This window comes from Gopherus evgoodei, unplaced genomic scaffold (genome assembly GCF_007399415.2).
Source record: "Gopherus evgoodei ecotype Sinaloan lineage unplaced genomic scaffold, rGopEvg1_v1.p scaffold_45_arrow_ctg1, whole genome shotgun sequence".
Taxonomy (NCBI): domain Eukaryota; kingdom Metazoa; phylum Chordata; order Testudines; family Testudinidae; genus Gopherus; species Gopherus evgoodei.
Genome location: NW_022060066.1, coordinates 382,246 through 407,205, shown reverse-complemented (window position 1 = coordinate 407,205; position 24,960 = coordinate 382,246). Strand labels below are relative to the sequence as shown.

Sequence of the window (24,960 nt, the reverse complement as noted above, 5' to 3'; positions counted from 1 at the left end):
TGCCAAGGCCAGAAGGGACCATTGTGATCAGTTACGCTGAACATCTAAGCCAATGGTTCTCAATCTGCGGTTCATGGACCTCAGGAGATCAGCAGACTACGTCTAGGGGATCTGTGAAAGGTCGTTGTTACCACAGAAAGTGGTTTTTAACCTGTGTTCTGCAGATCCTTGAGGGGTCTGCAGAATACGTCTAACATTTCCACAGGGGTCCGCACCTCCATTCAAAATGTTTAGAGGTTCACAAATAAAAACCACTGCTCTAGGCCATAGAACTCCTCCAAAGTAATTCCTGTGTGACTTTAAGGGACCGGGGATCATTTCCCTGCTCCATTAAAAATGCCTGTGTGACCTTAGCAACTCACTTATGGCCACAGTTTCAAAGATGTTTAACCACCTAAAGCAGCATATACGCAGCTAATGGGATTTTCAAAATAATCTAAGTTGTTTAGGCATCTAAGTCCCATTGACTTCAGTGCAATTCTGGTACCTAGCCTGCTCAGAGGCTTTTGAAAATCCAGTAAGCAATGACATGCATCTTTAGTGCCTACATGCATTTAAACATCTGACCCTCTGCGTAAAACAGGCATACTATCATTTTCCTACTTCCCAGGACATGCTGTGAGGCTAAGTATATTATAGAACATGAGATGCTTTGATTATGGAGTCCAAATGAGGACCTAAGAATAAATGCATACACATAGTTCCACTAGCTGAGTTAAAAATGTACAAGAGATACAAGCTTTCATAGTACTGGAAACGAGGCCAACAATTAATTGTCTGGCCAAACAATTCCCCATGTAGATGCTGTTGCACCAGTATCTGTTATGGGAGCTTATAGCTCCTCTATAGAAACTGAGAGTGCCCACTATTAAAGGCACACTATTAAAGAAACCAGATTAAATGGACAGTTTCGGTGTAGTAATGCCCATGTCTATGATTCTATGATTCCATGTCTCTTACCGAGTCTCAAAGGTTTCAGCCTTAGAAGACAGTAAATGACCTTGTCGGAGTCCCATTGGTACTTTTCTGTAATCATGGATACTGCTTTATTGAGTTTAACAGGAGAGAGAGAAAAAAAATCTCCACTGTTTCTTGTTTCCTTCCCCCTACTAGATACGTCTCATGGGGAAAGGATAATGGGAAAATCGAAAGTCCATCACCGAATTCATCCTCCTAGGATTTGGGAATGTTCCAGAACTGCAGGATCTTCTCTTCCTCGTGTTTCTAGTGATCTACATTGTGACCGTAGCAGGGGAACATTCTCATCATTGTGCTAGTTGTGTCTGATCAGCACCTACACACTCCCATGTACTTCTTGCTGGGGAACTTGTCCTGCTTGGAGACCTATTACACCTCCACCATCCTGCCTAGGATGCTGGCCAGTCTCCTGACTGGGGACAGAACCATTTCTGTTGGGGGCTGTATTGTGCAATTATATTTATTTGGTTCTCTAGTAGGTGCAGACCGTTGTCTTTTAGCAGTGATGTCTTACGACCGGTATTTAGCCATATATAAACCCTTGCATTATTCAAACATTATGAAAGGCAGCTTCTGTCTCCAGCTATCAGCTGGGTCATGGCTATTGGCATTTATGGCTAGTACCTTACTTGTATGTTTGGTTTCACAATTAATATTCTGTGGCCCCAATGAAACTGACCATTTCTTTTGTGACTTCACCCCAATGATTAAGCTTTCGTATAATGATACCAACCTGGTCATACTGGTGAGTTTCATACTCTGCTCCACAGAAGTGCTTTCCCCATTTCTATTAACAATAACATCCTATATTTCAATCATCACCACCATCCTGAGAATCCCGTCCACCACCAGGAGGAAAAAAGCATTTTTCCACCTGCTCCTCTCACCTCATGGTGGTGACAATTTTCTATGGGATCCTGATCATTGTCTATATGCTCCCAGATGTTCTGTACTGAGAGACCTGAACAAAGGCCTCTCTGTCTTCTACACTGTCCTGACTCCCCTGGCCAACCCCCTCATCTACAGCCTGAGAAACAGAGAGCCAAGGAAGCCACGAGGAAAGTCATCCAAACTATGAGGCCCTCACAAAAAGTAGGCTGGATTGACTGATAGAGGAGACAACCTGTGTGGTTTAGCCAGCAAGTGAGGTAGCATCGAGGTTTCCCCTAGATCATGTTAGTCGTATGATCCGTGAATAATGTGGCGATAATACTAACAACTACATGTTTCCTCTATTTCTGTGTTCTGACTCTCCAAATTTTACAAGCACTGCCCTAGAATTCTTGTGGATAGGTTCAGCCCCTTAATATACTCTGACTCTTCTTGATGTTCTGGATTGCTAGATCCTGCAGACATTTGTATCTGGAAACATCATGATGGTCTTCACGAATACGTGGGTATGTGTATGTGTGTGTGTGCACGATCTTGCAAAGATCAGTGGGAGTCTAGAACTCATGGCTAGAGCTGAGTGATTTCAACACAGGATTTTTGTTCAGAAATGCATTTTTAGAACACAGAAAGTATTAATAAATTCAGATTGAATTCATTTAGTAGTTTTCTCTTTAAAAAGTGGTATTTTCTTTTTATAAAAACCTTTTCTTTCTACCATTTCAGACAGAAACGTTTCAACTATTCATTTAGAATGTTTCCTTTGGAAATTTATATTATTTTTTTAAAAGGTTGAAAAGGCGACACCAGTGGGTACTGAGACTGAGGTTGCTTCAGCTCTGAAGTGGCCCCAGGGGAATCCCCAAACTTTGGCCCCCAAAACCCATCATCCAACCCCAAGAAATATTGTTCCCATCTACTGAAACCCCCAAGATTCTCTGCACCTTCCTCTCCAAATCTGAAAGCAATGAAAACACAGAGAAGATCTGCCTACCTGACTTCTACAAACAAAATGGTACCTGAGCCTGATGGAATGTAGCTGATGGCTGTTCTGCTACTGGTGGCCACAGATTCTCTTGAAATTAAATCTACAGACCCTGCAGACCACCATGACTGAGATTCCGAGTGTGCTACAAGCTCTATACAGACGGATGGGTGAAACAGAACTCAGAATTTCTGAAGCGGAAGAGGATTTCAAAGAGCTGTAATGTAATGTTTGGGGGCCCAGGCACTGTGAGGATCATCAAGTTTCACCTGATCTGGTTTCCCAGTCTGGGTGTCAAGTGTGTATTTTTGGACTGTTTCAACTGATTCTCCTTTTTGACTGTATGGTACTGAGGTGTGTGTTTCTCGCTCCACTATCTTTTCTGATTTTTTGTATAACCATGTGAAAAGAGAAAAAATACATACTCAATGCTTGCAAGAGAATGCTGGCATTGCCTTTCTCCAGGGCAGACATCTACAGTACTTGGAGCTTGTAAATTGAACAGATTGGGAAGGCCTCTCAATTTTTAGCTGTTTTAATTCTAAAGTGAAAGGAGTTGCTATACTAATGGATAAAAAGTAGAATGTTAATATTCTGAGCATAATGTCTCACAGTGAAGGTCAAGTTACTGTCCTCAAGGCTGAAATTGGCAATTCTATACCATCTTTGCCAAACTCTGTGTGCCAAACCAGGATGAACTCATTTTTTTTTTCATAATTTTTCAATGAGTATAAATGACCATGGGCCACCATCCAAATATTATAGCTGGAGACTTTAATGAAACTCTTGATCCAGGCCTTGAGAAATCTTCTTCATCTCTACATAAAAACATGAATGCTCCCCAGACACTTCATATATAACTGGCTGATTTAGGTTTACAGATGTTTGAAGATTGGGTAATTCAACAGCCAGACACCTTGCAGCTCATTCAGTTTAGTCAAGATTGGACTGTTTCTTAGTATTTCAAGACTTCATCAGTTCTGCCACTGACTGTGTCATTATTAATTAATTATTATCATACAGTCATAGCCTCTCAGGGTTGAAAGGGACCTCAGGAGGTCATCTGGTCCAACACCCTGCTCAAAGCAGGGCCAAACCCCAAATAAATCATCCCAGCCAGCTCTTTGTCAAGCCTGACCTAAAAACCCTCTAAGGAAGGAGATTCTGGAAAGTGTAGGGGACAATTTCCTTGTGCAAGTTCTGGAGGAACCAACTAGGGGCAGAGCTCTTCTTGACCTGCTGCTCAGAAACAGGGAAGAATTAGTAGAGAAAGCAAAAGTGGATGGGAACCTGGGAGGCAGTGACCATGAGATGGTCGAATTCAGGATCCTGACACAAGGAAGAAAGGAGAGCAGTAGAATATGGACCCTGGACTTCAGAAAAGCAGACTTTGACTCCCTCAGGGAACTGATGGACAGGATCCCCTGGGAGAATAACATGAGGCGTTAAGAAGTCCAGGAGAGCTGGCTGGATTTTAAAGAATCCTTATTGAGGCTTGTTGCGGGGTGGTTACCCCGCTCCTGCCCTAAAGGGCTTAAAATAGCCCTGGGAGAGGGCAGTGGCAGGGAAAGCAGCTACTAGGCTGACTGGGGATGCAGTTGCAGCTGGGCCATGCCCCAATCAGGCCTCAACTGGCCCTATATAAGAGGCTGGGAGCCAGGAGCTCAACAGTCTCTCTCTGCATTCAGAGAGAGAAGGGCCTGGCTGCAGGGAGGTTAACCAGGTATCTGGAGTAGAGCAGGGCTGGGGAAAGGCCAAGGGAACCAGGGAGCTTTGGCCTAGGAAAGCCCCAGGCTGCTGGCCTGGTAAGGCCTATTAGGTACTGGGTTGCAGGAGCAGCCCACGGGTAGCCAGAGGCAGCAGGTCCAAACCCCTTTGCCTGTGATGAGTAACTTATACTGAAGTATACCCCAGTGAACAGTGGCTAGATGGAGACTGGACGGTAACCAAGACTGAGATGAAGTGGAGATAGTGGGTGGGGGTTCCCCTGGGAGGGGGAGACCTAGACTGTAGGGGTACTGACAGGGAGCAGCAACCAGTTAAAGGGACATGGGGATCCTGGGAGGGACATGGGGGCCAGCAGTGATGGTGAGACACCAACCTGCAAAAGGCGCTCCAGAGGCTGGATGAGCTAATTCCTCGAGACAACCAGCAGGAGGTACTGCAGCAGTGAGTCCTGCACATTTACAAGGCTGCAGGAACAAACTATCCCAATGCGTAGAAAAAACTGTAAATATGGCAGGCAACCAGTTTGGCTTAACAGTGAAATTCTTGCTGATCTTAAACACAAAAAAGAAGCTTACAAAAAGTGAAAGATTGCACAAACGACCAGGAAGGAGTATAAAGCTATTGCTCAGGCATGCAAGAATGAAATCAGGAAGGCCAAATCACACTTGGAGTCACAGTTAGCAAGAGATGTTCAGAGTGACAAGAAGGGTTTCTTCAGGTATGTTAGCAACAAGAAGAAAGTCAAGGAAAGTGTGGGCCCCTTACTGAATGAGGGAGGCAACCTAGTGGAAGTGTTATTCCCTGACTTTAGCGCAGCTTTTGATACGGTCTCCCACAGTATTCTTGCCAGCAAGTTAAAGAAGCATGGACTAGATGAATGGACTATAAGGTGAATAGAAAGCTGGCTAAATCATCAGGCTCAATGAGTAGTGATCAATGGCTCTATGTCTAGTTGGCAGCTGGTATCAAGTGGAGTGCCCCAAGGGCCTGTCCTGGGAACGGGTTTTGTTCAATATCTTCATTAATGATCTGGAGTATGATGTGGACTGCACCCTCAGCAAGTTTGCAGATCACACTAAACTTGGAGGAGTGGTAGATACGCTGAAGGGTAAGGATAAGATACAGAAGGTCCTAGACAAATTAGAGGATTGGGCCAAAAGAAACCTAATGAGGTTCAACAAGGACAAATGCAGAGTCCTGCACTTAGGACGGAAGAATTCCATGCACTGCTACAGACTAGGGACTGAATGGCTAGTCAGCAATTCTGCAGAAAAAGACCTAGGAGTTACAGTGGACGAGAAGCTGGATATAAGTCAGCAGTGTGCCCTTGTTGCCAAGAAGGCTACCAGCATTTTGGGCTGCATAAGTAGGGGCACTGCCAGCAGATCAAGGGACGTGATCATTCCTCTTTATTCTGCATTGATGAGGCCTCATTTGGAGTACTGTATCCAGTTTTGTGCCCCTGTCAAGGTTTTTTCCCCCACTTTGAACTTTAGGGTACAAATGTGGGGACCTGCATGGACACTTCAAGCTTAATTACTAGCTTAGGTCTAGTAACTCTGACACCAGAAATTTCAGTGTCTGGATCACTTCTTGTCCCCCCCAAAACCTTCCCCTCCCTGGGCAGCCTTGAAAGGCTTCACCAATTCCCTGGTGAACACAGATCCAAACCTCTTGGATCTTAAAACAAGGAGAAATTAACCATCCTCCCTCCTTTCCCCCCACCAGTCCCTGGTGAGTCCAGACCCAATCCCCTTGGATCTTAAAACAAAGAAAAATCAATCAGGTTCTTAATAAAAGAAGCTTTTAATTAAAGAAAGAAAGGTAAAAATCATCTCTGTAAAATCAGGATGGAAAATACTTTACAGGGAACTTAGATTCATATAGCCCAGAGGAAACCCCCTCTAGCCTTAGGTTCAAAATTACGGCAAGCAGAGGTAAAATACTCCCAGCAAAAAGGGGGCATTTACAAGTTTAGAAAACAAAAATAAAACTAATCCGCCTTGCCTGGCTATTACTTACAATTTTGAAACATGAAAGACTGATTCAGAAAGACTTGGAGAGCCTGGATGGACGTCTGGTCCCTCTTAGTCCCAAGAGTGAACAACACCCAAAACAAAGAGCACAAACAAAGACTTCCCTCCACCAAGATTTGAAAGTATTTTGTCCCCTTGTTGGTCCTCTGGTCAGGTGTCAGTCAGGTTTACTGAGCTTCTTAACCCTTTACAGGTAAAAGAAGCATTAACTCTTAACTATCTGTTTATGACAGACCCACACTACAAGAAGGATGTGAAAAAACTGGAAAGAGTCCAGCAGAGGGCAACAAAAATGATCAGGGAGCTGGAGCACATGACTTATGACGAGCAGCTGAGGGAACTGGGATTGTTCAGTCTGCAGAAGGGAAGAATGAGGGGGGATTTGATAGCTGCTTTCAACTACCTGAAAATGGGTTTTAAAGGGGATGGATCCAGTCTGTTTTCAATGGTAGCAGATAACAGAACAAAGAGTAATGGTCTCAAGTTGCAGAGGTGAGAGGTTTAGGTTGGATATTAGAAAAAACTTTTTCTCTAGGAGGGAGGTGGTGGAATCTCCATCCTTAGAGGTTTTTAAGGTCAGGCTTGACAAAGCCCTGGCTGGGATGATTTAGTTGGTTTTGGTCCTGCTTTGAGTAGGGGGTTGGACTAGATGACCTGCTGAGGTACCTTCCAACCCTGATATTCTATGATTCTATGATCTAGTTTGACCTGAAGAATGCTATCCAGAGAGCTCCCCCCACTGATTCCTGCAGCTAGTCCTATCATTTGGGTTTTACCTGTAACATATCAATTAGCAAGTCACTCAGCAAGACGTCAAGGAATGGAGAATCCACCACATCTCTTCGGGATCTGTGGGTGAGGCCTTTAGTCCTTTAAAAGCCCATTGGGTTTGTGGTTTACGTTGCTGTGTAACCAAAGTTGGGTTAACAGAAGCTCCATGGGGCCTGAGTTCAAAGGGATTTCATTGACCCAGCTTTCTGAAATCCAATGATCTATGAAGGGTGCCTACCAGTGTCTGCTAAGGGGCTTTGAGGGCACCACACACAGGGAATGGAAGCAAAAGTGATGTTAAGAATGAGATTTGCTGTGGACTTTGTTTGAATTAGCCCATATCTGTCTTTCTCCACCAGCATCATCATTATCCTTTTGTTCCCCATGCGTTGCACCTTTACGTTTCAAGGAGTCTGTCATTCTGTGAGTGGCAGCTGCCATTTTCTCTCCGGTTCTGAGACATACACCCTGTGCTCTCCTCTCCCAGACATTCTGGGTGGCACTTTCCAAACCTGCTAAAGGATTTTGGTACCATCTCCTAGGCAGTATTAACATTTCTTCCCACGAGCACAGTGGAGACTGGGATTTTCAAAGGGTGCAAGGGATTTAGGTGCCCAACTCCCATAGAAATTCAATTTAATCTCTTTAGTGGTTGGGGCAGTAGCCTAGGGGAAACCTAGGTTCAAGTCCCTGCTCCACCAGAGACTTCCTATATATTGGGCAAGTCACTTAGGCTCAGATCCACAAAAGGATTTAGACACCTTCCTGCCATGGCAGGCCCCTAAGCCTGACCTTTAGAAGCCACTGAGGTCATCAGAACACCTGCTCATCTGCCACCTAACTCTGGAGACACGTAAAAACCCCTGGACACCTACATTTCCCCGACTGATGTCCCCAAGGTGCCTAAATTTTTGCCACGAGGCTTGTGACTTTCTACCTGAGTCCCAGTGGCTGACGCCCATCTCACAGCAAAGCCATTGCAGCTCGGCGTTGTCCTGTCTTCCTTGTCTGGGGGTCATACCCAGACCATGCCCATGGCCACACAAGACAGCTGGAGAGGGAAAGGGAATTACAGAGGGGTCTCCTATGTCACACGTCACAGGAGAGTACCCTAGCCATTGGGATAAGAGTGCACTTCCTCCTTTATTCTGCCCCATCTCCCAGAATTCCTTGCAAAATGGCTTTGGTGCCTAACTCTAGGAGAGGGGTCACAGCTGAGAACAACAAGCAGAGGGAGGTGCCTTCCTCTGGCCCAGCCCCTGAAAGTGAAGGGACTTAGGCCCCACCCTCCTCCTCAGCACCTCCCATTGGCTCGCTTAGGCAGCACCCTGCCTAGTGTGCTTCCTTTGTGGATCCCATTCCTAGGTACCCAAACTCTCACCATGCATTGTATAGGGCACTTTACCTGGGGCTGGAGATGCCACTGGGTGGTTAAGTATCTTAAACACTCGCCAGTGCCCAAGTCCCTTGGTGGGTCTGTGCCCGAGTCTCTCTGTGCCTCAGTTTCCCATTGGTGCGATGGGAATAATACCACTCTGTGGCATTATGAGGATAAACACTTTGCAGAATGGGAGATGTTCTGATGCTACAGTCATGTGGCCCATAAAAGTACTTTAGAGTGCTAGATTAGTAAAACTGAAAAATGTATCCTTAATGTGGGGTTTTGAATGGCATTTCCTAGGGATTTCTAAAAAGAATATATATACTTCAATTGTTACATGTAACAGAAACAATTCCCTACATCTAACACCAGCAGGTTTTGAATCCAGGACTGTCCAATCCACTACACAGTACTCTGCCACTTGAACTAGAAGACAAAGTTAGTGCCTTACTGGTACCCGTTAAACTCTAGTACTTTGAAGTCTCACCATGCTATACGCTAGCAGAAAACCTGAGCAGTCAGCTATTGTCACCTCTCTGCTTCTTTATTATACATTCAACATCATGGTGTTTGGGTTACCTGGGAGCTAGGTGGTTCTTTCCCCCAGTAGTCTCCTCAGAGCTGCCTTCACCTCCTTGTTTTTCAGGCTGTAGATGAGGGGATTTAACATGGGGGTTAAGATGCTGTAGTGGATGGACACCAGGCAGTCCAACACCACCGAGGAAGCCGAATTGGGTCTGAAATACCTAAATAAGCCCTTTCCCATAGCATAAACCCACTACAATGAGGTGGGAGCTGCAGGTGGAGAAGGCTTTATGCCTGCCCTCTGCAGAGCGTATCCTCAGGATAGTGGTGAGTATATGAATGTAGGAGCCCAGGGTAAGGGAGAACGAGACCAGACCTATTGTCAGAGCAGAGATTAGAAACACCAGATCACTTGTGAAGGTCTCAGAGCAGGACAGAGCCACCAGGGAGGGTAACTCACAGCTGAAATGGTTGATTGTGTTAGGCCCACAGAAATGTAAGGCCAACAGAAGGAGCGTGTTAATGAAGACATACTAAGATCCGATCAGCAATGCACCAGCCACCAGCTAACTGCAGACGCTTTTGCTCATTGTCCTCATATAATGCAACGGGTTGCAGATGGCAGTGTATCGGTCATAAGCCATTGCTGAGAGAATAAAAACCTCACTACACCCCGACAGGAGGAGGAAGAACATCTGGGCAAAGCAGCTGCTGACAGAAATGGTTTTCCGCTCTGATAGGAGAGTCTCCAGCATCTTAGGCACCGTTACTGAGCAGAAGCAGATATCTGAGAAGGACAAATGGGAGAGGAGGAAATACATGGGGGTGCCCAGGTGGGGATCAGCCCTTCTCACCAACATGATGGACACATTTCCCCCTAGGGTGGTCAGGTAAATAGCTAGGAACACCAGGAAGAGGAAAGCCTGGAGATGCAGGTCACTGGAAAGTCCCAGGAAAATAAACTCGATCACTGTTGTCTGGTTTGCCATGGGCATTTATTCAGCCAAAACTGTGATCTGTAAGAACAGAAAGAAATCCTAGAATCAAAGAACTGGAAGGGACCTCAAGAGGTCATCTAGTCCATCACCCTGCACTCATGGCAGGACTAAATATTATCTAGTGTTTGTCTAACCTGCTCTTAAAAATCTCTAATGATGGAGATTCCACAACCTCCCTAAGCAATTTATTCCAATGTTTAACCTCCCTGACAGTTAGGAAGTTTTTCTTAATGTCCATCCTGAACCTGAACCTCCCTTGCTGCAATTTAAGCCCATTGCTTCTTAGCCTATCCTCACAGGTTAAGAAGTATAATTCTTCTCCCTCCTCCTTGTACCAACCTTTTATGTACTTGAAAACTTATCATGTCCCCTCAGTCTTCTCTTTTCCAGACTAAAAAAACCAGATTTTTTCAATCTTCCTTTGCAGCTCATGTTTTCTAGACCTTTAATCATTTTTGTTGTACTTCTTTGGACTTTCTCCAATTTGTCCACATCTTTCCCGAAATGTGGCATCCAGAACTGGACACAGTACTCCAGCTGAGACCTAATCAGCATGGAGTAGAGCGGGAGAATTACTTCTCGTGTCTTGCTTACAACACTCCTGCTAATACATCCCAGAATTATGTTTACTTTTTTTTGCAACGGTGTTACACTGTTGACTCATATTTAGCTTGTGAATCATTGGGAAGCACTCTTTAATACCAACACCTTCTTCTCCATTGTTATACCTCCCCAAGCCTGCAACATTTCCCTGTGGCAACTTTGCCAAAGGGATTTAGATATAGATAGATACCTAGGGCCACATTTTGAAAGCTCGTATGGGAGTTCAGTAGGAATTAGGCAACTAGACACTTTTGAAAATCCCATTAAGTGGCTGGACACCTCTAAAAACGTGGCCTCCAGTTCCCAATGAAATCAGCGGCTCCTGTCCTGCAGGGTGGGGCCCAGCTCTGGGCATTGCAACCTGACGCTCAGAGTCACAGCACTGCTCGCTAAACATTTGGCCTGCCCACTGCTCTGCCATGAAGATGGACGGGCAGTTGGGCCAAACCAGAGCAGTTCTGTGAAAAAATGATAAAAGGAAGAAAGAATTTCATGCAGCTCTGCCTATCTGTATCTTTAGACACATCTCTGTCTATATACTTTTGAAAATCTAGTTTTTGGTGCACTGAGGTCCCTGAATGGGGCATGAATAAGAATGGAATCCGTGACTTCTGGCTATAAAAGCATGGGCTGCTAAATCTTTAACTTTAAAAGCAGGTGTATGGGATATAGGCTATAGTGGACAACGTCTGTCTAGTCATAGAATATCAGGGTTGGAAGGGACCTCAGGAGGTCATCTTGTCCAACCCCCTGCTCAAAGCCAATCCCCAACTAAATCATCCCAGCTAGGGCTTTGTCAAGCCGGGCCTTAAAAACCTCTATGGAAGGAGATTCCACCACCTCCTTAGACACACAATAGCAGATATAAAGGTAGCCATTCTGCCGCAAAAAAACTTCAGCACTAGACTTCAGAGAGAAACTGCTGAGTTCTAGTTCATCTGCAAATTTGACACCATCAGCTCAGGATTAAACAAAGACTATGAATGGCTAGCCAAATACAAAAGCAGTTTCTGCTCCCTTGGTTTTCACACCTCAACTGCTAGAAGAGGGCCTCATCCTCCCTGACTGAACTAACCTCGTTATCTCTAGCCTGCTTCTTGCTTGCATATATATACCTGCCCCTGGAGATTTCCACTACATGCATCCGACGAAGTGGGTATTCACCCAAGAAAGCTCATGCACCAAAATGTCTGTTAGTCTATAAGGTTCCACAGGATTCCTTGCTGCTTTTAAGGATAATGAGGAGGTTTCCCATCACAGTGACCAGATAAATGGCTAAGAGTGCCACAAAGAGTAAAACCTGCCTCTCTGGAGAAGCAGAAAATACCAGGAGAAGAAACTCAGTTACCACAGTCTGATTCAAGTTCATCATTTCTTCATAAGCGTTCAACTGGAAGACAAACAGAGACAGGTATTACATGGTGTATCCACCATCTCCAAGCCTTCTATCAACCAAGATTAGATGCCTTTCTTCAAAGGTCTGTGGCTCTAGGGAAGCCCAGCAACCACACAGGCATGCAAACAGGGTTTTATTCCTTTCTCAGGAAAATGTTAAAAATGGTGGCTTTCATTTGGAGTGAAACCCAGTTTCAAAAGACTGAAATCTTTCATGAAACAGGATCACTTTTCTCCTTCAACTCAACTCATAGCTAGAGCTGGCCAAAGTATTTATTCTGAATCGCAGTCATTACAAGTGGGCTTGAATGAAAAGGAAATAAAGGACTATGCATCAGTCTCTATCCTTTTGGTCAATGATACCTTGGTCAACAATGAGCACAATTGATTTCAAAAGAGAGAATCTGTTACCTTTTCTCTCAGGCTGGGATTTTCAAAGAAACCTAAGAGATTTATGCTTCTTAATTTCAATTAGATTTATGCACTTGAAAATTTCAGTCTCACTGCTGATTTCAATATGACCATTCAAGCAGTGAGGTACTAACTCAACATGTATAAGAATGTTGATCTGTGCGATCAAGATTACTCGAGACAAAAATCCCATTCACTTGGATCATGATTTTCTTGAGTCAAATGCTGGAAAGTCATAAATATTTCACACAGAATGTATTCACACTCTGTTCCTCAGGCCCTGATTTCATAATCAGATTCACGTGGATTAACCTGTAATCCATGTGTGAGAACTGAAATCAATGTTTTCTCCCTTTCCCCTATGTTTTAGCTGACTTCTCTATTTAGATTAAAAATTCTTTGGAACAGAGACTTTCTTTTGTTCTATGTTGATCCATACTTAGCCCTAGAGGGCCCATTCTTGGTTGGCCCCTAGAAGTAGCGTAATGAACATGGTAACTACTACTACTAAGAAGGATGTTACTCTGCATGGGCATAAAGGAACATCTGCATGAATCTTGTTTCAGAAGCAGGTTATAGCTTCAGTTAGATGCTTTGATTGATGGAAATCATCATGAAACAAATGACCAGTTAATAATGATTGTCACAGTTCAGGGCCAGCAGCACCTCTGACCTCTCTCGGCATCTCCCTGAGTGCAACTTGTTCTGGTGACAGGTTTCTTGCCTTCACGTCTCTGGGGTGGAATCCGACAGTTCTCCCAATATCAGACAAAGGTACAGCCCGTTGGATACCAACTGTGTTTGAGCCTGTCATGGTATAAACCCCCACTCTGAACCTTAGCGTCCAAAAGATGGGGAACCAGCATGAATTCCTCTAAGCTCAATTACTAGCTTAGTACTTGTAGTGCTGCCACCAACCAGGAATTCCAGTGCCTGGTACCCTCTGGTCCCCCCAAAACCTTGCCTGGGGACCCCCAAGAACCAGACCTTCTGGATCTTTACACAAGGAAAGTAAACCCTTTCCCTCACTGTTGCCTCTCCCAGACTTCCCCTCCCTGGGTTACCCTGGAAGATCACTGTGATTCAAACTCCTTGAATCTTAAAACAGAGAGGCAAATTCACCTTCCCCCCTCCTTCTCTCTCCCGCTCCCAGACTCTCCCTGAGAGAGAAAGTAATCCTAACACAGAGAGAAATCAACCTTTCTCTCCCCCTTTCCTCCTTTCTCCCCACCAATTCCCTGGTGGATCCAGACCCAGTCCCCTGGGGTCTCACCAGAATAAAAAAAACAATCAGGTTCTTAAACAAGAAAAAGCTTTTAATAAAAGAAAGAAAAAACAGTAAAAATTATCTTTGTAAATTTAAGATGGAATACTTTACAGGGTCTTTCAGCTATAGACACTGGGAATACCCTCCCAGCCTAAGTATACAAGTACAAATTAAAATCCTTTCAGCAAAATACACATTTGAACTCCTTCCAGCCAAATACACATTTGCAAATAAAGAAAACAAACATAAGCCTAACTCGCCTTATCACCTAGTACTTACTATTTTGAATCTATAAGAACCTGTATCAGGGAGATTGGAGAGAAACCTGGTGGCACGTCTGGTCACTCTCAGAACCCAGAGAGAACAACAAAATCTAACAGCACACACAATGACTTCCCTCCCTCAAGATTTGAAAGTATCCTGTCCCCTGATTGGTCCTCTGGTCACTTCCCTCACAACTATAATAATTTTATTTACCACTAAAAACTTTGGCAAATATTTTTACCTTCATATATAAAAGAAATGAAAAAAAAGTACCAAGCTTTTATTGAATTGATAGTAAGAGATTAACAATCACAGCAATCAAACACATAGAATTTGCCCATGTTTTTTAATGTAATGATTAATGATTAACTAGACAGCTAGATAGACATTATGTCTTAGGGAATTTTCTTTTTCATGCTTTTTCTCCTCATTTTTTGTACTGAAAATAAAAACCAAACAAATATTATAATTTTCATCCTTTTAAATAATATTATATTAATTGTCCGAAACACAGCAGCCTATAATAGGCATACTGCAATACTTTTGGCTACTGCTATTAACAAATTATTTAACTCTAACTCCTAGTACTGTAAGGTTAGCATCCCAGGCCTCCTTTTCACCTTTGCCATGTTATTGATGTTTGTGTGTATCATGACCACAGCAGTCTCTGGAATCTCTCTAGTCTGGTGATTAGAGCTGGGTGAAAGTTTTCCAACACAACAGTTTTCCATCAAAAAAGGATGATTCAAGTAAATAAAAAAGAGAATGTACCAATGTTGTTGTATTTTGACTGAAATATATAAAAATGTTTAATATAATATAATATAATATAATATAATATAATATAATATAATATAATATAATATAATCATTGAAATGATAAATTCAAAATAAAGGGTTTCAAACTTTAAACAATGAAACATATTGACCTGATTGAAATGAAATGCTTTGGTAAGGTTGTTTCAATATTTCCAAACTGAGGGGATTTTTGGCATGTTGGTTTCATGGGAAATTTCAGAAATATGAGCAGCAAAGAATCCAGTGGCACCTTATAGACTAACAGATGTATTGGAGCATGAACTTTCATGGGTGAATACCCACTTCGTCGGATGCATGAGTTTTTCTTCTAGCTGTGAATGAATGAAAGTTTCAAAATGTAGAATTTCCTGTGGAATAGAAATTCCAAGATTTGATCTGCTCTGTGTCAATTTAATAACAGTCTGCAAGCAGAGTCTTCCTCCATTTCAAATTAAACAAGCCATGTCAGCAATAGGTAGCATTTTCTGTACATTTATCTGGAGCCAGATCAAAAACATTCCCAAGGAAGTGTGGGTTACAATACATATGTTTATCCAAAGGTTCAGGCCCCCTTCTTGGTTATTCACAGCACAACAAGTAATAGTGCTAGCACTGTAGCATATAGAGGCCCCAAGCACCAAACACTTCCCTGTTGGGCTGGGTGTTTCACACACATGTAGTAAAGAGACAGCAGCTGCCCAATGAACTTACAGGCAGGATGAAACAGGTGGACAAGAAAAAAAAAGTTCAGTAACAATGAGTAACGGTAGGAAGAGGTCTGCATCTCCTTCACCCTTTTTCTTTGCAAGCCCTCCCAGATACACCAGGTCTTTCACCAGCTAACATACACTAGCTTTATGGGAAAACATAAAATATTCCCAGCCTGTCAATCTCTCCTATTCCTTTCTTCCAACTCCTGGATGGACCCACATCTACACGACCACACTACACACCCCTCATCAGATCCCTACCCCAATAATTCCACTTCTTTCCAAGCCCCCTTTATTCTCTTCTCTCACTAGCACCTTTGCACCTTTGCCCAGGCTGCCAGGCTGAGATTTTGAAAGCTGCCTGACAGTTTGGGCACCTCATTCCCATTACACTTCACTGGAATGGTACCCAAAGCCATGAGCTGCCTTCTCTGAACCAGTTCTGCACAAACGTCTCTCTCCTACTTCATTTCAGTCTTCAGAGCAATGCCTTATTCTAGAATCCCTCTAGTAGTACTTCCAGTCAAAGAAAGAAAGCAAGAAAGCAAGCAAGCAAGCAAGAAAGAAAGAAATTAGGATGCCGGTGCTACTAGCCAAGCAATGCTCATTGCCCAGTTTTGTGTGTTCTGTCCCACTCCATCCATCCATTGCCTGTTGTTATCTCCCCAGCATTTTGTCTTGCCATGATCAGCTGAGTCAATAGGCTCTTAGGAACAAAGACGATGAATTTACTTCTATTGTAAAGCACAGTGCATCCCACCTAGCTCTCAATACACAGTTTAAAGAACAATGTAAGACAATGTCATTATTAGTTCTCTAATAAAATCAAGCAAATCTCTCACCTGACTTGAGAACAAAGGGCCATTTCTTCAGTGGCTCATCAGGCAGATATAAGTATGAGCAAAATGACGTGTCTCAGGATACGAGACCCTACGTGTGGTCTCACTGATCTCCACAAACAACTGCAGCCTCCCCAGAGCAGTGTCCGCCTTGAACACCAGTGTGAATAGCAAGGATTCATAAAGTTTAACATAACCAGCTAATGTTTCAGCACTCAGGTGAGTAACTCTTCCTCTAGCAGTTAGTCCCAGAGTTCTCCTGCCCTCCTGAGTAATGATCAAACATTGCCCAAAAGAATAAGGGTTGCAGGATTAGGTCCTTAAGGGAATGTCTATATTGTAAATGGGAGCTAGCTTGGTTCCAGCTAGGGCACTAAAACTAGCAGTGTGGACATTGCAGAGATGCAGGGAGTGAGCTATGTTTGAGAGCCAGATCTGCTGCCTGAGATGCAATGTCTACACTACTAGTTTTCGCTTATCTGTGGTTAGTGCAAGTCTGTGTGCTCAGGCTGGGAGACTCACATTCACCTGCAGTGTAGACCTAGCCCTAAGGGTCTTCTTCAATCCACCGGGTTGTCCACTGAGTTTTGTTTGCAAAAGTGGCCTCCTCCTGAAGCCCTTACTCACACAGCTAGTAGATACTCATGCAAGTGCTCATAGCAAAGCCAGCATGGTCACTAGAGTGAGTCACTGTTGCTCATGTAAGGGTGCAGGATCAGGTCCAAAGAGTGAAGAATTGGGCCCAGGTCAATTACACAGAATGAATTTGGAGCTGAATCCTGGTTATGAAGCCAGCAGGAGCTGTGTGTGCTCAGCACCTCTCAGGAATGCGCGAACAAAGCTTGTGTTGAGTCTACACATAAACTACTCCCTGAATTAATGTAATCTGGAGCTCTGCACTGGGACAATTTGTCACCCACAAAGGGCCACATTAAATAGTTTGATTCATGCAAGACTTTTGTATCTAAGTGGGCTGTGAGTGCCAGCACTTGGGAAACAGTGCTTTCTCAGTCTTTTAAAATCTTCCAGTCCAGATTGGCTGCCTTTCAAACATAAGTTATTGGGATCAGTACAGGGGTAACTGGGTGAAATTATCCATTCTTTCCTATTCAAGAGATCAGGCTAGCTGATCTAATGGGTCTTTCTGTCCATCAAATCTATTAATCTATTAAAAACACCAGGAACAACTAAAATCTTTGGCGATTATTTCCAAAAGTTGTTTCCGGATTTGGGCCTAAATTGCAGCATTGCTGACCACCTCCAGATCATACTAAAGCCAAAGGGAGCTGAAGGTTCTCAGAAGTTCCAAAAATAACTTAAGCCCGATGGCCAAAATTGTGCAGCCTGTCCACTAATTTGGGGTGCCTCCATTTTTGGTGCCCAGTTTGTGAGAATGGAGACCTGGGTTTTCTGATTTGAAGAGCACTCTGAGCTTGCATGGATTTCTATTGAGGTTGTAGGTGAGCAGCAATTTTGGAGAGAAAGACCAGATTGGTTGATGTTAAATTGTGGCTATTTAACAAAATTTGGCTTGCAAAGACCCTTCACCTGTGGGGTCCAACTTTTGGTAGAATCAGATCTTTAGCACAATGTCCTTCTGTTGTTACTTAGGAGCCTAGTACTTTCTTCATCCTTACTTTTGTCATGTGAGTTGTACCATTGGAGCCCATCATAGAACCATAGGGTTAGAATGGACCACAACCCCTTCCAAGATGCAGGATTTGTTGTGTCTAAACCATCCAAGACAGATGGCTATCCAGCCTCCTTTTGAAAAGCTTCCACAACTTTCGGAGGTGTCTGTTCTATTGTCCTATGAATAGTGATCTGCAAAATCCATAGATTAATAGATTTCAAAGGCAGGAGGGACCACTGTGGTCATCTGGTCTGAACTCCCACATAATACATGGCAGAGAATCCGCTTAGTGTTTCCTGCTTCTAGCCCAGCAAATTGGAATTGAATTTGAATGCATCATTCAGAAAGGCATCTGTTCTTTGTATAGGCTGGGATTTTGAAAATTCCTGAGAGACTGGGTTGCCTAACTAATTTAGATTCCAAGACTCCAAGATATGAAGTATGCAGCACTTCTCTTGTCAAGTCCATGCTCAGGAAAATAGTTCTATTATATATGGTTCTGTAACCAGGACTGAATTAAGGCAGGATCCAGGGAGCAGCCCTTAGGCTGGAAGGCTGCCCCTGGACCTACAGAACTACGGAGATTGCCTACTTCCAGAGAGTATTGGAATCTGCTGTGGGGACAACATTGGCAGACCACTGAGCCAATGGTATCATAAGCACTTTGTTGAGTTGGTGGCCGTATGTCTGGATTGAATCCAGGCCTTACTCCACTTCACCCCATAAGTCAATTTGCTTTCTGAGGCCTGTTCTTTATGGGCCCAATTCAGCAAAGTATCTAAACTTATGCCTAGTTTTTAAGGATGTTTGTTGTCCCATGGAACTCTGGGAATTCTCTTGTGCTTAAAGTTAAGCATGTCCTCAAGTACTTTGTGGAATTTGGATATAAACTGCTCAGATGCCAAGGGAACTTTTACCCTGAACACTTAGGCACCTACAGGATGAGGCAACAGCCAAGTAGGGGTTTTGTGGATCATGGTGGAGCCTAAAACTGGGTCTTAAGTGCTGAAAGCTGGGATTTAGGTGCCTAAGTACCTTTGTGGCTCTGTGCCCTAGGCCTCACTTACTACTGCGTTGTCACTCAGTGAGCACTGTGGTGGGTTCCTCAGATTGTCAGCCATGGGCGGTAGGTATAATAGGCCACAGAAGGCTCTGCCACCCTCAGCGCTTCCACAGCCACACCTATCGGACCCTAGTTCCTGGGCTTGGTGGCAATGTTTTTGTTTTATTATGCCTCATTCAGGTTCTAGGGCATCTGAGGAAGCACATACCACCTCCTCAGCTGCTCCAGAACCTGCATAGGGCATATCAAAAGCATCTTCTAACAGACGCTTTTGGCTTTTCCCTGGAAGGGTTGGGTCCCAGGAGGGGAGGCATGGCATGGCTCCTGCCAGCCCAGCCTGGTGGGAGGTGGGTGCTCAGAGCTTCGGCCAGCCCAGGACTCCTCCGGCCGTGGCGGGGAATGCCCAGGGCTTTGGCCAGCCTGGGGCCCATGCGGCTGCAGGAGATGAGGTGCTTGTGGCTCCGGCTATATGGGGCAGGTCCTTTTGTTCTGCCTTATGCAGTGTCCTAGACCATGACAGGGCCTCTGTGCACTATGGCAACAATAATACTGTTGACTCTTTCCGACCCGGGCAGCTAGTCATAGTTTGGGACCCTAGGGGAGTTCCCAGCTGGAAGCAGAAGCCAATGGAGGATGGTGTTCGCTCGGATGCAGTCTTGTTTATTTACAAGGGATGTACCAAGTCCTGCTTCTCCAAACACATGAGGAGCTAGGAACAAAAGGACCAGTTCCTCAGCTCATGGCCCCAAGCCTTTCTATCCAACAGATCCACAAGCTCTCCTCAGATTTTATCAGAGTTTCACTGTGTTCACAGGTTACTGGTTGGCTTTGTTGCCTCTGCCTCTCTCTCTGTTCTTGTCTGGTCTCATTTTCTGTGTGTTCTCTCACAGACCTGGTCACAATACCCATAGAATCTTGAATGCTCACATGGTGCTACTTTCTGGACAGAGCTTGTTGGCCTCTTGTCTTTTACAATTATCTCAAATGAAGGGCCCATTGACACATCACTTTGAATGAGGTTTTACTCAACCTGTAACAAGTTTTCACCCAGCTCATAGCAATATAGTAAGAGTAACCATACTTAGCAGGGTTATTGTATTGCTGGATGTGTCTTTTTGACGGACATAAAATGAAGTCCTCTCATTAATATGCTCAGTAATGGACTAAATACAAACATATATAAAGGATTTTTTGGTGATGCTTGTCCCCTAAGGCATGTACTTAATTTTAAAAAATGCTGATAATGCACAACATTGTAATGATTCCCTTTAGAAGAGATTTTCACTAGATCACTCAGGGGAGGTTCCTGTCTCCTATAAAGAGAATAGGAAAAGGGTAACATCATTTCTGGTGCTGCTTTTCCAGAATGACATAGGTTCTGGCCAGTGGGCTGGTCTCCTTCCAACCAAACTCTGGACCACTTGAAAAAAGACTTGATGAACTGAAGACAAAGATGAATTGACACAATCCCATCAGCTGCTATCTGCTCCATGACCCAAATAAGGATAATAATCCTACATTCCTGGTGCAGGAAAAAGGTAACATTTATGGTATATGAAACTACAATAATTTCCTTCTCCATTCAGGCTTCCACAGTGCACTGTAAATGCATAGTGAGACAGAGGGCAAAATGTTCAAAAGAGCCTATGTCCCTTCATCAGGGGGTTACTAAGTGAATAAGGTTCTTTTGAAAATGGGACTTAGTAACTTTAAAACATTCTAACCAGAACCCCTTACCATTCTTTAGGTGACGGGATGGATCACATGATGATTGCCTTTCTGTTCATTCACTCCGAAGCACCTGGCATTGGCCACCATCAGAAGACAGGATACTGGGCTAGGTGGACCTTTTGGTCTGACCCAGTATGGCCTTTCTAATGTTCTTAGCCACATATGCAAAAAAAAAAATCAATTGAATAAGGCCAAGATTTTCAGACTTGACTCGTGTTTTTGTAAGCTTCTTTTTTTCAGTGCCTAATAGCAGACGTTTTAAAGGGGCTTGATTTTCAGAAAGTCCTGAGCGCCCACCTTCTGAAAATCACTAGTCACTTGCTACTTGGTATAAATTATTCAGTGAAGAACAGCAACATTTGCTGAAGAATTTTTGTGACCAAAGAGCATCCAATCAGTTCTATTTGTAACTGTGGTACTTGCGTTTGCTGTACATCATCGAGAAGTCTTTTTCCAGTTTTCTGCTCTGTGTGGCTCTTTCAGGGAGCAGTTTAGCTAAGAACTGTTGTGCAGTCCTGTGCATAGTCTTTAAAGAAGCATGGATGCCAGTGATAGAAAAAAAACTGCTGGACTATTATTTGTCAAATAAATATTTGCCAGGATTTTAAGGGGCCCAATCTGAGACACTTTAAAAGGGCCTGATTTCCAGAAAGAGGTGAGAACATATTTTACATCTAAACAGTGAGACTTGGTCTATTGTAGTTTTGTATATATGCATGTGAGAGGCAGAAAGAAGCAGAAAACAAGAGAGGCAGAGGTTAGCATAGCCTTGGGATAAAAGCAAGAGAAGAGCTACTTTTGGGCACAGGACCCAATGGAAAGGCAGACTTGGATTGCTGAATGAGGAAAGTGCCCTCTGCACATTCTTTGTAAATAAACAGGATTCCCTACAAACATCTCTGACTTTTATCACAGATCTCTGCTACCTGTGCCAGCCGAGGGACAACAGTATTTAAATTTATTTCCCCATGTTAACTGCTGAAGACTCCCTGTCACACTTGTGCTAAAGATTTCCCTCTGTTGGGGTGTGACTATGTGCCCAGTGAAGACCCTTCACATTGTAAACTGTCCAGGGAAAGGACTTGGTTCATTGCTGTGTCTTGTACTTAATAAATAACAAAAGTGAGACACAGAGAGGTTAAGAGACATACTCAAAGTCACCAGCAAGTCAGAGGTAAAAGCCAAAATCAAGACTTTTGATAGGAGAGGTCTATCCTGGCACACAGTCGCATGCTTTTACCTTGACATAGTGCTGCCTGTCATCAGTTATTATCCCCGGTGTCCTGAATGCTCAGGGTTCACAGCAAAGTTTGGGCCTGGAGTTGGTCCATAATTTGCTGAATGATCAATTTTCCTCAGTTTGCTGATTCAACAAAATGTAAATGTTTCATGGGAACATACCGATTTTGGCACATTTTTTATGACAAATAAGTGAGGTATTTTATTTCTGTAACTTCAAAGCACCTAGATTCGACTATCATCTCAGGTTTAATAGACTAGAATAGAACTGAGTAGAAATGATAAATTAAAAGAGAAGTGCTTTATCGTTATCTCAACAAAGCAAGTCAACATTTTGATAAGGTTCTTTAACTGTTTCTGAAAAGAAATTTCTCAGAATTTTGCTGGAAATGTTGCTGTTTCATTGTGATCTGGGATGAAAGGCAATTTCAGAATGTCAGGATTGCCCATGGAATGGACATTCTGAGTTTTGGCCAGGTCACATCATTGAAAGAAGAGAAATAAATGAAGCACAGCTTCAAGATACTTCTTCTTACTCACGATGGGGGTGGAGGGCCAGTACTTTTGGTCTATCTTGCTAAACTCCATTGCTCTTCTAGACCTAGGCTAGTATCCAGGAGTCCTGATGCTAAGATACCCCTTCTCTAGCCCACTAGACCCCAGGCCTTTTTCAGAGTTAAGATACAACCCAGGAGTCCTGGCCTCCATTGTTCTAACCACTAGACATCACTCTCCTCCTTCACTGCTGTAAACATGAGTCAGCACTACTTCTCACAAGGACACATAGCTTCAGGTATTATGAATAGTTTTTTTCGTTGTCTCGTAATTATCTGCTGACTCTTTTTCCTTCAGACCCTCCCTATGGAGGAGTTAGGCAGTGGAAACCTCACCATCATCTCTCACATCCTCTTCCTGGGATTTGGGGACTTCAAGGAACTGTAGATCCTTCTCTTTATTGGCTTTCTAGCTGTGTATATCATATCCATGGCTGCCAACCTCATCCTGGTAGTGTTGGTGGTGCTGGATCCGCATCTCCAGACCCCTATGTATTTCTTCCTCTCCAGCCTCTCCTGCCTGGAGATGATCTCCACCTCCAACATCTCCCCTGTGATTCTTGCTGGTCTCCAGGCAGGCAATGTGACAATATCTCTGGGCAGCTGCTTTGCACAGCTCTATCTGTTCGGCTCCCTGGCCACCGTGGAGTGCTTCCTGCTGGCAGCCATGTCTTATGACCGGTATTTGGCCATGTGCCGCCCACTTCGCTACCCTTCCCTCATGGATGGCAAGGTCTGCGGGCAGCTGGTGGTTGGGTACTGGGTGGGCGGTTTCCTATTCATGGGGATTGTGTCACTGTCACTTATAGCCTTGAGCTTCTGTGGGCCATACAAGATAGACCACTACTTCTGTGATTTCCAGTCCATCCTGGAGCTCTCCTGCACCGACACCTCCATTGTCCAGGTGCTCACGTTCTTCCTGTCCTTCATCCCAGTCTCCCCATTATTTCTGACAGTCACTTCTTACATTTGCATCACCTGGGCTGTGCTGAGGATCCCCTCTGCCTCAGGGCGGCACAAAGCCTTCTCCATCTGCTCCTCCCACCTCACTGTAGTTATGCAGTTCTATGGAAAGTTGGTGGCTGTGTACATGTTCCCCAGGAGCAGCACGGAGGTTCCACAGAAAAGAGCTCTCCCTGCTCTACATAGTGCTCACCCCACTCCTCAATCCCCTCGTCTACAGTCTGAGGAACCAGGAGGTGAGCAAGGCCTGTGGGAGAATTGCCAGGATGATCTCATCAGGGGGCTTATACCACCAGCCAGTCTCCAGCTTTTGGCCCACCCAATAGCTGCTACTGCATGAGAGAGGCTTGGGGACACCACTATGGGGAATTCTAAAAGCTGCATTATCCTCATTCCACTGCTCCCTGATCATCATCCTCTGGGCCCTACTGACCCAGTCTCTGATGATCTCTATTGCTCTCTCTTGGAGTCTTTTGGCCTGCTGGTCTCCCTCCACCCATGCTGCTCTCTTTTGGCTAGAGTTGGGTACTACCAGCCCCTGCTGGTCCCATGGCTCATCTCTGGGTTCTACCAACCATTGCTCGTCTGTGCTGACCCCTGCCTTTCTCTATTGTCCACAGCTGTGATCTTCCGGCCTCTGCTGGGCTCGAACTGCTTCTACCAGCCTATGTTTGTAGCACAGGAGCCCCTAAGTTCAATAGATCCATTGCTCCCTTCCAAAATCTGGTTGTCAACTGGAAACAGTTGAATTTTTTCCACTTAGATGGGGAGAGGGTGAACAGAGCTTCATTCCCATTCATAGTGCATCCAAGAGGGAAGCTACTGCTCATGCATCCATTATGAGGCTCTTCATATCCCAAAAGGGGCATGTCTAGGTGTGCAGGAGGTATATCCTGGACTCCCCCAGTTCTGCATATTCACAAGCAGTGGAAGCGAGGGCCCTTACAGGACAAGCTGATCTTCTGCTGTAGGTGTAGAAATTGCTGCTGCCCCTGATTATTTCCCCAATGCCCTTAGAAGGATTTGTCCTTCACAAACACATGTCAAAATTTGAGCTGGTTGAAAAATTTCTGATGGGCATTTCACTGAAATCCACAGGAGTGTCAATTCTGATAAACATTTATTTAACAAAAATGTTTTGCAATTTGTTTTATTTTCTATTCTACTCTAAATTCGCCTCTGTGTTCCATTGACCTGAAA

At 44.1% G+C, this 24,960-nt stretch overlaps 2 protein-coding genes across 2 annotated transcripts in view; both read left to right on the top strand.

The window, feature by feature from the left end:
• Positions 1 to 23,185, top strand: part of LOC115642733 (olfactory receptor 11A1-like) — a 45,390-nt gene extending 22,205 nt beyond the window's left edge. Inside the window, exon 2 of the mRNA XM_030546449.1 lies at positions 23,096 to 23,185. Within this exon, the coding sequence (XP_030402309.1) occupies positions 23,096 to 23,185 (90 nt within the window). The remainder of the gene's footprint in view (positions 1 to 23,095) is intronic.
• Positions 23,186 to 23,227: 42 nt separating this feature from the next.
• LOC115642732 (olfactory receptor 6N1-like) lies at positions 23,228 to 24,100 on the top strand. The gene has a single exon (XM_030546448.1). It carries the CDS (start codon positions 23,228 to 23,230, stop codon positions 24,098 to 24,100), a length of 873 nt encoding a protein of 290 aa, XP_030402308.1.
• The last annotated feature ends 860 nt before the right edge of the window (positions 24,101 to 24,960 follow it).